At 47.8% G+C, this 12,583-nt stretch overlaps 1 protein-coding gene across 7 annotated transcripts in view; it reads right to left on the bottom strand.

Moving 5' to 3' along the window:
* Window positions 1-12,583, bottom strand: part of LOC119431658 (voltage-dependent calcium channel subunit alpha-2/delta-4-like) — a 236,642-nt gene that overhangs the window by 118,327 nt on the left and 105,732 nt on the right. For 4 of the 7 annotated variants that reach the window (XM_049657692.1, XM_049657697.1, XM_049657695.1 and 1 more), the window contains exons 5-11: window positions 11,570-11,747; window positions 9,720-9,851; window positions 9,103-9,157; window positions 7,370-7,520; window positions 3,042-3,116; window positions 1,645-1,734; window positions 382-495 (exon numbers count right to left, since the gene is read on the bottom strand). In XM_049657692.1, coding sequence (XP_049513649.1) covers window positions 382-495; window positions 1,645-1,734; window positions 3,042-3,116; window positions 7,370-7,520; window positions 9,103-9,157; window positions 9,720-9,851; window positions 11,570-11,747 — 795 coding nt within the window. The remainder of the gene's footprint in view (window positions 1-381; window positions 496-1,644; window positions 1,735-3,041; window positions 3,117-7,369; window positions 7,521-9,102; window positions 9,158-9,719; window positions 9,852-11,569; window positions 11,748-12,583) is intronic. The other 3 variants (XM_049657698.1, XM_049657693.1, XM_049657694.1) reach the window with 3 other exon arrangements.

Genomic DNA, 12,583 nt, shown 5'->3' with positions numbered 1-12,583 from the left:
TACGCGTTGCTTTGCATTTACATTTGACACCGACCACGCCGTCGCACACCGCCTTCACCGCTCTACACAAGACCCCTCCCCGAACTCCTCCTAATAGTCTTGGTGTAAATTCCAAAATATGGAACGTAGTTTCGTTTAGGTACTTGAAAATATTATAACTTCTCCACTTATAGGTTGAACCTAAGGGGAACGAGATTAATACCACTATTCACAAATGCCCCTTAACTTGAAACCCATGCTTGACTTGATCTCGATGACGCTTGGCGTGAGCGCGCTCAGAAGCTCACGTTAGGAGTTATCTATCGATCAAGTCGAGCCTGAGCGTCACGTTTAGGTGCATTTCCGAATACGGGGGTAAGCGTGCGTAGATCACGGACTTACCGGGATGTTTGGCCAGTTGTAGTGCCTGAAGATCTCCTCGTAGGTGTAGGGAGCGCCGTCCGTGACGAGCATGATGGCTTGGTTGCATTGACTGCCGAGCCGAGACTTGTTGTACTGCGCGAAATACGAGGGCGAGAGAGAGAAAGGAGGGTCGGTGCGCGGTCAGCTACTGAGCGTTTCGTTTCACGGGATTTCATCTAGTATACTGTACAGATAAAGAATAACTATTATAAATATGCACACTAAACAGGTATTATTGCCCAAAATAATGTTAATTTGCATTGGGGTCAATACGAGGTCTACGCAATAATGCGCAAAAATAAGTGGCAGCTCCGACCGAAACGTCATTCCTTGATTAGCTAATAGCAATGTATTAGACAAATATTCGAAATAAGCTTTTTAGTTTTATCTGCCGTAAGCATTTCCTTACTAATTAAATTAGCAAGCACGCTGTTACGCGCGCACAGTCAGTGAGTGAGTACGAACTTTATTGAGGTCCTGTTCAAACATGAACAGATCTCACTCAGTGACCGCGAACGTTCGTAGTTACAACGCTGGTGTGGTGAAGAACGCAGGGTTCGGGGAGCGATCGCTTCGGACTGCCTCTCCCGTCAACGCGTTACCGACATTTGAGATTAAGCGACCTACAACGCAAGGCAGCGCACATGCGGCGAGCAGCCATCTCGGCTCGCCAAAACTTTGCACCCGCCGCAGATTATCCTACAAGATACGGCGCTTGTCCCGGAGTTGCACCAAGTCGCGCGAACAGCCATGCGTGACAAAGGCCTTACTCAACGCGCGTAAGCGATCGTTGCATGAGTGCTCGTCGCAGGCACCGGAGCTGATATACGCTGGTCTGCTGGTTTAACAGAATGGACGCAAAGAGAAGAGGAATGCATCCGAATGCTGCATCAATTGAATAATATGGAGTGATGAGATTAGATTAGCGTGCGGGTATCAGGTGAATTACGCCCAACCAGGAATGGTTGTTAATAGAGATTTCTGGCAGAGTTGTTTGTCTGTCAGGCAGCTGACGCGAAAGGGCTGATGAGTATCAGTAAGCTATACAGCATAGAACTCAGAGGGCACATATACATTAGGACCAACGTTTGCTCTATGAACTCTGTTCATGGTCCTGTGCCGACGTTGTCAAGCCCTACTGAACGATGGGGCACGATCAGGCGACGGCTGCTGGTGTCACGTGCAATCACTGAGGTAGATTGAGAAAACAAAAACAAAGAAAGAATCAAGCCTTCAACTCACGTGTTGCAGCATCTCGAAAGCCTGCTTTAAGGCGGCGGTGAAGTTGGCGATGTTGACCGTCTCGAGTTTGCTGAGATTTTGCTTGAATTCCTGCAAAAAGAGTCGGCGGAGCTGAGATGACGAACTGATGACGACGATGACGAATATCGCAGTCTGATGGAAGCAGTGCAGCAAAAGCCACGTAGCTCGAAATCTAAAATTCTCATGATTTCGCCCTGTGCTGATGCTGAACGGGTCTATGGCAGCATTAAATCTGCGGGGATTAAAACTTATATATATCTGCGCAAGATGTAGTAAACCAATAGTGTCAGTGCCATCGAGGGGGCATGGATAAAGAGAAGAAACGCTTATAGGAGCGGTGTGCAACGCGGTTCATGGAGTTCGACTTCCCTGCATGGAAACTCGATGTGGGGCCCCGGCTACATTTTGAGACGGACCATGAACGTGGATGTGTAGTCATAGAATCCAATTACGCGGTCATACCAGTTAGGTGAAAAATATTTATCATCATAACAGAATAGCAGCCGCAAGCAGGACCAAACACTGATTTTGTGCTGCTACTCTCGTATGATGAAAATGTCTAACTAGACCAATCCATTTAACTTATAAGTTAAATTCCATGAGCGCAACTTGGCTCGGTCGTCTAGTGGTTTCTTACGGTGAGCATATAATTTCAGAGCACAGGTCCAATGCGAGGTGTCCTATTGTGTATAAACGCGGCTAAAACTTTGTTAGATCGACTAGTGCTTATGATTTTGAAGGTTTATTTTTTTATTTTTTTTATTTTGACGTACGCGTAATTGCCTGAAGCAGTTTCGAAGGTGAGCTTGGGTAATCTGGGCCAGTGTAGTGAAACGATTCGATACCAATTCGTTTTTTTTTCCCTTTTCGCGCTTCGTGAGAAGTCAAAGCGGCGCTCCGCTTAAAGACAGCTCGCACGTGACGTCCCAGATCCAGCTTCTCTCCGTGCTGATCTTCCAGCGTGTTGGGTAGGATGACGTCAGCGCATCTTATTCACGGTCTGGGGTAAACTGCGCCAATGTCAGAGAGTGACGCGGTCTAAATGCCGCTGGCGTTTGCGCCACAACCACGGCAGAACTATCACCGCAGGGGACGCCAGCAGACCCACCTTATCACAGTGCCAGTCCTCCAAAATGGCGGCTACAATGACGTCAGTACAAGCCATCTATACGTTATCACCAGCGCTGCCCCGTCGTCAGCAGTGGATGATAAAAAACGCACGGAATCAGGCGAATGAAATCGCTACATTTATACAGGTCCTCGTGACTCTGGCAGTCACGTCCCGACGACGACGAATCGGGCCGCGGCCGAGCGGGCGGGTCGCGGTCGATGAGCGAATCGAAAAAGAAGGTGGCCGGTGCCCGTTTGCTACGTACCCTGACGTTCCTGGCGTTGGCCTGCACCAAGTTGTAATGGAAGCAGCTCACAACGGGTTCGATCACGTTGGAGAACTGTGGTCCGGCCGGAGAAGTACATGGATAAAGAAAAAGAGAGAGAAAGAGAGACGGAAAGGACAGTCGGTACAAAACGATCGTTAGCAGTTGCCAAAGGCAGGGGGTTCGGTTTATACGCACGGGGGGGGGGGGGGGGGGAGGGGGGTAGAGGATGGAGGTAATGTGTCCGAGCATTCCTACGATTAGCTGTAGTCACGTCAGCGAGCAATTTTACGGGCCTCGCGGGAATCGGGCGCTTTGTGGACTCGGCGACGTCTTTGCGCGTTCGTATACGCTTTGGCGGGGCCGCAACGAAGACGGCGATGCGATAAGAAAAAGAGACTGATGGCTCTTAGCAAAGAGCTGCTTTTGCAAGGAGTTGCGATAGCAAAACTCGAGTCTTTCGAGCACGGTGCCATCGGCGTGAGAACGCTTCCTCATTCCTCATCTGACCGAAAACATATTTTGTGACCCGTTAAATAGCCTAATTTCACATAGTGTAGATGTAAAGCAACTTACGTGCAACTTTTTACGTTTCAAGTATACCTGTAGATGCCTCACGGAAAGCTCGCAAAAACAGCCACTTTCGTTACCAAAACTGAAAAGAACGCCACCAGTAGCGCTCGCCAGTAGCGCTTGTGGCTGCATCCTAAGCATCCGCACCTGCGGCTGCCCGCAGCGCATAGAGTTTCTCACTATAACACCTAGAGGGTAATCTGGCACCATCGTCTATGGGAGTTTCTTAAAGGGCGGTGTGCCGTCAGGTGAATGACGGGATATGTGTCTGCGAGCATGGAGGAAGGAAAAAGATAGGAGGGAGTATACCGCAACGCGATTGAAGCCGAGTATGGTGGCCCAACACGTGGTGAAAACGTCAGAGCACGGACGATACGTTAGAGCGCGCGGTAGGTTTCAGTACTCCCGGTTGATTTTTTTTTCAATACCTATTCGGAATCATTTGAAACTCTTCAAATAAACAAAAACAAGAACAAAGGAAAAAAAAACAAAACAACTTCCTCCATGTGAGCCAGCCGCTTCGGAGCGCGCACTGAATAAAAAAATCACAGCATATCCACGGGGTGAATGATGATGAGTGGGCGAAGCTCCGGAGGGAATCATCGGATCTCCCGCTTAAGGGGACGCTAGCACAAACGCGTTAGAAACGTGCAGTACTCTCTAGTAAGGGGGAGCGGCCACAGCGTCTTACGCAGCCATTTACACATGCCGGAACGTGCACCGCGTTTGCCGACGCCATCACATGACTGCTTAGAGAGTATACCCCCCGCATTCATAAACGCTCCTCGACTTGAACTTGACTTGCCACCGCTTTGGGCAGCGCGTTCGAAACGCGTTGAAGGTAAGGCGGAGAGGCCACAGCGTCTTACACCAGCTTCTTACACGGGCCGTAACGCGCTAGCACAAACGCGTTAGAAACGCGGCCTTTCGTTAATGTTGGGTATTTATTGCCATCGTGGTGCGTGTGTGCATGTCCGCTTCGTGGCGTAGTGGGCTAACGCCGCGCGCTCGGAAGCGAGGGGTCCCTGGTTCGATTCCGCGCTACGGACACAACTTCGGAATTTTTTTTCTCATTTTTCTCAGACTGGTTACACACTACTACTACGACGACGGGGACGGAACGGGTGCCGCTATAAGGAGCTTCGCCCCTAAAACTACCGGTAACCAAACGTCTCGGCAAATCTTGATTCCCCGTGATCTCGACGCAAGAGGTCACGTGTTGGGCCACCACTGCTGGCTACACGAAGCGTTCGCTTGCCAAGGCTGGCTGCGTGACGTAATGCTCCCTCCTGTATTTTGCCTTCCTCCATGTCTGCGACACTCGTGTTTGCTGGTATTGTATACGGGGCTTCGTCTAAAACGTGGATACCGCTACACAAATAACGCGGTGTTAAAATAAAATCTCCATGAAAGGCTTCACCCATATTACATCTCTTCATATAGTTTACTCGCCTACAATTCAGGATCAAGAAAAGAAAAACAAGAACAGACCACAAGTTGTTTCAAAGCGAGCGAGAATCCTGTCGTCTGTCCTCCAACTTTAGCGACCAGCTGATACCTTTTACGTTTCATATAATTGTACCTCCAATCACAAGTCCTCATAATTAAACAAAACCTATTGTTGCGTAATAATAAAGCTAAAACAGCTTTTACGTGTTGTTTCAGCAGTAAATCAATCATTGTGACAGACAGAACGGTGCTACCCAGGCGCGTCTTCAAGGCGTCCTCAGGACGGCTCTCCGAGAGCGATGCCAATCCGAAGACACAATGTACCGGCATTCCCATGCATACCAGAGCGCAACAGCGCCAGATTTCCCTCTAGGTAATACAGTGAGAAATTCTACGCCGCAGCGCGCTGAAAATTCTCCGAGGCCATGTTCTGCAACTTACGTCATATGCGCTCCCCACCAGGTGCACAGTTTGTTGGCTTCGTTGCTATTTTTAAAAGCTTCTAATCAGAAAATTAGACCGTTACTAGCCCTGCAACGTTGCCAAGATTGCTTCAATTGTACAATTTATTCATTTATAACCTTTTCACTATTTCAATTTAGCCCATGTGAAAGTTTTGTTGACATAGGCCTTTAATGAAGCCTTTGAGTATGGCGCGGCGCGCTATCGCAGCGCCCTCTAGTATTCACTTGGCGAACAACGGCTATTCCATTCGAGATTTTGTTTTTCTTGGGACTTATTCTACCTTTTCTACTTTTTCACTGGCACAGGCATATGACATACAAGGGGCTTCAGACAATTAAGGCAGCATGAATCGGCGGAAGCCTTTCAATGTACAACCTGCCACGCAAGTAGACTTGCAGACGGCACCAGGACGGCTCACCCCAGCGCATTCGAGCGCGCGAGTAAGTTTGAAGTTAGGAAGAAGAGAAAAGAAGAATCGGAGCACCAAGCGCATGCGTTTATTACAACTAGGTCATGCGGTGGGCAACCGGTTAAAATTGAAAATTAAATTCGGGGGTTTTACGTACCAAAGGTGGGCGACCGGTGCCCTATTACTTCTCTCCAACTTTATACTGCCACCGCGTTGTAAAAGAATTGAAGAGTGGGCTAGTTCCAACATTGTAAGCGCGAAAGAAACCCATACACATAACGATGGTCAACCATGCCTATTCCGTCAAAGATTTACGCATTCTCGCTTCGTTCATGAGGAAAGTCAAGCGTACATATAGTCATCCGTCTCTGTTATTTGTCTTTGTCACGTGGAGAAGATAACGGCTAACGGATCTCGGGGAGTGGCCTCGCAGCTAAGGTGGGGACAAGCTGGGGAGCATTACGCCACTAGAATGTGGCGACGCAGCGGTCACATTTGGCGCGAAAAAAAAAAGAAAGAACAAACAATAGGGACTCCAATGCATCAACTTTATCTTAAATACCAAGGTTAACACACGCGATGATAATGATTATTGATGGAGTTTATTAGCGCAAACGCTACCTGGACCACAAAGCGCCAAAAGAATAGTGATTGGTCGGCTCATTGTAATGACAATAAATAAACAGATGATCCATGTATTAAGGCGGCATAAAAACGATGGTGCCACGTTAGATAGTAGAGTACTATAGACATTTTTAAAAGCGTCGCCAAAAGCAAACTGTATGATGATGGCTACAATTACTACAGCGGTGACGACAAAGGAGCCCTTTTGGGCCCTTGTTTTGGCAAGGGTAGTGAGGCCCAGTGCCTAGTGAAACATTTCGAGCTACGTCAATCACTGTCTCATCTAAGAGGCTTGACAAGGTATTTTTCAGACGTTCAAACTAGGCTTAAACTCAAACAGCCTTCAGAAAGTCATACGTGTTTAAAATGGATCGAGGGTTCATGAGAAACATGGATGGATGCAGTGGTGTGTGCGACATGTACAGAGAACCAAAGCGCTGGATCCTTTCTCGTTAAAAACAAAATGCGTAGCCACATTTGCAACAACTGTAGCCGGCAAAGACTGCCTTTCGAAGCCGCGAACAGCCATGAAATTTAACGCCAACGGTCCCGGGCTCGACTCCCACCAAACGTCCAGGGTGCGACTCCCTAGGAATTTCGGTTCTATAACGTCGGACATCGGATTTTTTTTGTCCTATGCGCCGTCTGTAGATATCGCCTTAAAGAAAAAACAAGCAGTGTTAGCGCAGCCGTCTGTCTGCTCGTTTCGACAATAATGTGTGCTTGTTTGATTGACCAGCAAGTACAGCTACTCGTCTGTCGACACTCGCGGTCTGCAAGTTACGCGTGGCGACGCGACGCCACATACCCTGAGAATGCTGACGTAGTCGTTCTCGGTGAGCGTGTCGAGGATATTGACGATGACGTTGCGCGCGATCTCCTTGCGCAGCCCCATCATGGACCCGCTGCCGTCGAGCAGGATGACCACGTCCTTGGCCGAGGCCGCGGCCTGGACGTACCTGCGAAGACAAGCGCGAATCAGTGACGACATCGCATGACGGGCGTGCCTCTTCTCGATTTGTTCCTCCGGTTCACACGACGGCTATTGTCCTCGGAAAAGGGGGGGGGGGGGGGAGGCACACGAACGGAATCGTTAACCCTTTGACTGCCGGTATTTTTCTCGCGTGCTCGCTTAGTGGACATTTTGTGACACATATAAACTATTTCTTCACTGTTGCTTTCCTCCGACACCGGATTCATCAATCGTTTACAGAGAGAGAGAGAGAGAGAGAGAGAGAGAGAGACAGAAGAAAGCGGAAAGGCAGGGAGGTTAACCGGATGGGAAGATCCGGTTTGCTACCCTACACTGGGGAGAGAGGAGAGGGTGAGGTGAAGTGACAGGAAAGTAGAGATAGAGAAAGAAAGGAGCAGAGACACCAAATCACAGTCGGTCACTGTCAATGCGCAGCACAGTAGCACTTGCAGCACTATAAACATCTGTTCAGGCTACAGCCGCTTGCCCAAGTCTGTCGCCCTTGAAAACTGCAACAACAGTTTACAAATCCCTTCACCTGTCAAAGTGCCGACGGACCTTCCACATTGGTTTGCCATGGATGTCCTGCCGAGACCGGGCGACAGAGCACCGAAGCAGTTGCTCCACCTGCTACTACAAATTTAACTTAGCATTTTTGGGTGTTTTTTCGATTTCTCAATATATGGCACATCAGGTACGCAAATGTACATTTTTGCACGATTTGCTTCTGGGGAGGCAGCGAATGCGCTGAAAAGACGAAACGAGTATACTCGGAAGTGGCAGCCAAGGGTTAACGCTACGTTCTAAGAAATATGACGTCGAGTTCTTATGCAATGCGGACCTTCGTGTCTTTCCACCATCTCACTCTCTCTATTTATTTACGAGCTCGAATAACAAGGTCTCCGGGTCTTGCCGGGAATCGTTTTGCATTCTAAACGCGATGCAAGAGATGAACGCGCGCTACCGCGAAGCCAAATGACGCAATATTTCTGCGATGGGAGGGGACGAGAACAGTTCCTCGCGCGCACTTGGACGTAAAATAGTGTTGGAAGCATCGTGCGTATAATGTATGCATAGAATTTGATTGACACGAAAGCTTCGCTTAATGATACACTAAAGATACCGATTGAATCGGCCTACATTAATAAAGTATTCTTTAAGGACTCTGTTTTCGTTAATTTTCGTGGTAATATGGCGAATATTAGAAAATAACATAAAGGGTCTAAGTTCCACTTCCTTGTAACTTTAATTTCGCCCCGAAATTTCAGTGTCGGTACCTCAGTGCGGCGTCACGAATTTCAAAGTATTTCAAGCTAGCCGGCCGGTATGTACACTGGTTGACTTCCCTGTTTCTCCTCAGCGTAGGGTAGCAAAGCGAATCTTCTCCTCTGGTTAACATCCCTCTGCCTTTCCCCTTTCTTCTGTCTTTGTCTCTCTCTTTTCCCTATCACTTCCCTCTCTGTTGCTCTGTTAATTAACTCTCTCTGTTAACTTCCCTCCCTTTTTACCCCCTCCTCCTCCTCCACAACTGCAAGCGGCAATGAGGACGAAATTCGGGGACGGCTCACCATGGTCTTGTGCGGCACTCGTACATGTCGGGGTCGTCGTCAGGCCACTTCCGGGCTGAAAAAATGCGAAACAGGAGATGGCTAACGTTTACCACGCTCCCTCCCATTTCCTCCCCAAGAGTTGATATCACGATAAAGTTATTTTTATTTTTGTTTGCGATTGAGATATCAACAGTGTATGCAGCTTCTTACGCACACACAACGCACCATAATCATGCGATAGGCAAGATTACGCGCTAACGGCCGTAATGGTACAGCGTTAATGCCACAGGAAGCATCGCGCTATCTTACGCTGATAACAAAATGTCAGAAGGTTGGTCGCGGTCACTAAGTAATGTAAAATCAATAAAACAAGCACACGTAAATTCAATCACTCACTCAAGCAATCAATTATTCAATCAATCAAACAAACAAACAAACTGTCTTTTGTTACAATGCACGCGTTCTCCCACAAACTATTTATTTTAGCTATCGCCTTGTGCGACGTTTATCAGTGATTGTTTGTTTTCATATCCGAAGTTAGTGCTAAGGCATCATATACAACGCATCAGTGACCTTCTGGTGAACTTCGCGCACGCTACTAGATGCGCAGGCAACTGAAATGTCATTGAACTCACCAGGGAACAGCCTGATGAACCCAGTGCTGCTGCAGAAGAACTGCCAGGCGATGAACGGGTCGACGACGCGGTTGTTCTTAAAGCGGGAGTTCATCCCCTCCGACCACTTGACGGCGTTGAGCACCGACGCCGCTGCACAAGTACGTAACACAGCTTCGTTTAACCCTTAACAGAAATAGGTAAACATAGGCATCGTGTCGGCGCATTATGAACGGCTTTGCCTCCCCATATACCTAATTATAAAAGAGCGCCAGGGGCGCAGATAGAGAAAAGAAACAACAGGAACGGTGAGCTGACCCTCAACTGCAGTTTATTCAAGAAACTCGGAATAAAAATTTTTCAAGAACACCACCCGGCTGGCGGACACATAACATAAACGTTATAGCAAAACGAAAGCAAGAAAGAAGCAAAAAAAAAAAAAAGTACGTGCGTGGCGCTGTTTTAAAATTATGTTACCCCAGCAACACGCCCAGCTCTCCCTACTTTTCCATATGCAGGGTGTTCAAAAATAAGCTTAACGGAATTTTCAGAAATCGCCTGTAGCAGGTAGCATAATTCTTATTGTTGAACTGGGTTATTCGAAGAGGCGGACATTAGTAGCGCGAGAAATTTAAACACATATTCAATTAATTAACAATCATTCACTGCTGAAGTTCTCGGTTAATTACTTTACGACACATATTGCAATATACGAATTGTAGCCGCGGAGGCTTGTCAGGTGTATCCACTTGGAATGAATTTCCAGAATGACACCAGTCTGGAGATATGCGCCATCAAACTCACCGAAAGAATGCACTGTTGTTCCACTTACTTTTGTACCAAAATGCTATTTTATACATTGAAGCACAAAGGTAACTATGTATTTCGTCCCACACTTTGTGAAATATCTCCAAAATAAGAAGTTAATTAGCGAATGTTTTTTAATTAGTTGAATATGTGTTTCGATTTCTCGTGCTACTAATATCTACCTCTTCGAATAACCCAGCTCTAGGATAAGAATTATGCTAACTGCCCCAGGCGATTTTTAAAAATTCCGTAAAGCTTAAATTTGAACGCCCACTATGTTCGCCATTTAGCCTGTACAGTGTGCCACAATCTTGCCCGGAATACTGTAGCACCGCGATGCAAAGCAAATGAAGAATAACAGAAAAGCAGATACTGGGTTTAGCACACCGCGCCAGGAATACTTGCGGTGTCCTAGACGTCATTGTTACTCAGCTGGACGTGTCCAGGTGACTACCAAAGCTTCCAAGTCTATTCTTTCGAACCAAGTCCCGGCGCAAGTCTATCGTTTCCTTCGCCTCGCAGCGCACAATTGAAGCGCTCTATAGGCAGGACTGTTGCGGACCGTGCACGCTCTCTATAGACATATCTAATGATGTAGTTCATCAAAACTGTAATGTTCACAGTCTATGCACCAAAGTCTATGCACCACAGTCTATGCACCACCACCACAGTCATAATCAATAGAATGCGGACGAAAAGTTCGGCTAACGAGACTAGTTTCCTCGATGCTTTGGCATGTATCCCTGTCGAGCGCACGGCAAACATAGCAGTGCATTCGTTTGCTTCACGTTGATCACTCCCAGTTGCCAATAAATTCTTTTTTCTTTCTTTTTATTTCTGTCGCCGAATCCCTAGTTAGCACTACTTTGCTTTCGGGTGTGCGTAAATGTAGAAAACTTGCAAGTACATATATACGCATAAATTCGACTTACTAAAGACAGTACAGGCAAAATATAGACTGGTAATGTATTCTCACGGTTGCCAGCAGCTGGCGCCACATGCACACGCAGGCATTTTCGTTATGTAAGGATTACCCCGAAGTCCACAAGGTGCACTGCACTCACACTTGTAGTATATGTTGGTCGCCACGTGAATGGCACTGTAGGTGAAGTTGACGTCGGCGTCATCGAAGCGCCGGTCCTGGTGCATCTCCATGGGCATCCAGTCGTCCGGGTCCTCGTCCTCGGACAGCTTGGGCATCTTGTTGGGACGGTACAGCTTCTTGGCGTTGAAGTAGCGAAACTGCGGCGTAGTAACGCGAAAGCGCAAGCATAGTCAGCAAGTCACAGGCAACACTGTACTAGAATGTGTGATCGCGAAACACTGCTCTCGGATACCGCGATCACCGCCACGAGCCTGTTCGTCCGCGCTCACTTCAATGGCTGCCCCGACCAGACTGTGCATCCTGTGGGTGTGTCACCGCACCCTCCCCCCTTCCCTCCTGTTCCCGACCTTCAATTGCCCCCGCACCAAGTCAACAAGTGATGCTTGTGCCAGGACCACGGCAAAACACCAACGCTACGCGGTAGGCTGCATACACAAATGCCTGAAAAACGTTCACCAGCGTAACCCTTGGACGAAAGCTTCCTTGGCAGAGATTCCTTTCGAATCGTTAAAGGTTTCATTAATTCATTTACACTGCAGCGCTGCTGCGAGGTGCTGCGCGATATGGTAGAACAGCGACAAGGTTACTCGCGGTGTGCGATGCGTACTTACGGGAAAATACAAAACCCTCCAGAAAGAAACCGTTCCCAAAAACGACGGTTTTAAGAGCGGATGTAGAGTCAGCGGCAGCGCGCTTCGTTGCGCCCATTTCCACTGACAACTATTAGACTGTTCTAGCTCTTCTTTGGCAGCGGTACCACACGGTTATGTTAAGACCAGCGACGTTGGGTTTCTGGTTTTGTTAGCGCTGAAATGCGTGGGACTGCGTGATCCTGGTATATACATATACGTGCTTAATGGAACAAAAGAGTTCGTGCTGGTCACTATGTTACTTTCCACGACTAGCCTGTTTAATCTATACATAGGTGCTTAATAAGGCCCGCAAAAAATAACTTGGGAAGGAACAGAAGCAC

Source organism: Dermacentor silvarum, chromosome 10 (assembly GCF_013339745.2).
Source record: "Dermacentor silvarum isolate Dsil-2018 chromosome 10, BIME_Dsil_1.4, whole genome shotgun sequence".
Classification (NCBI taxonomy): Eukaryota; Metazoa; Arthropoda; class Arachnida; order Ixodida; family Ixodidae; genus Dermacentor; species Dermacentor silvarum.
This window is presented reverse-complemented; position numbering and strand designations above follow the sequence as displayed.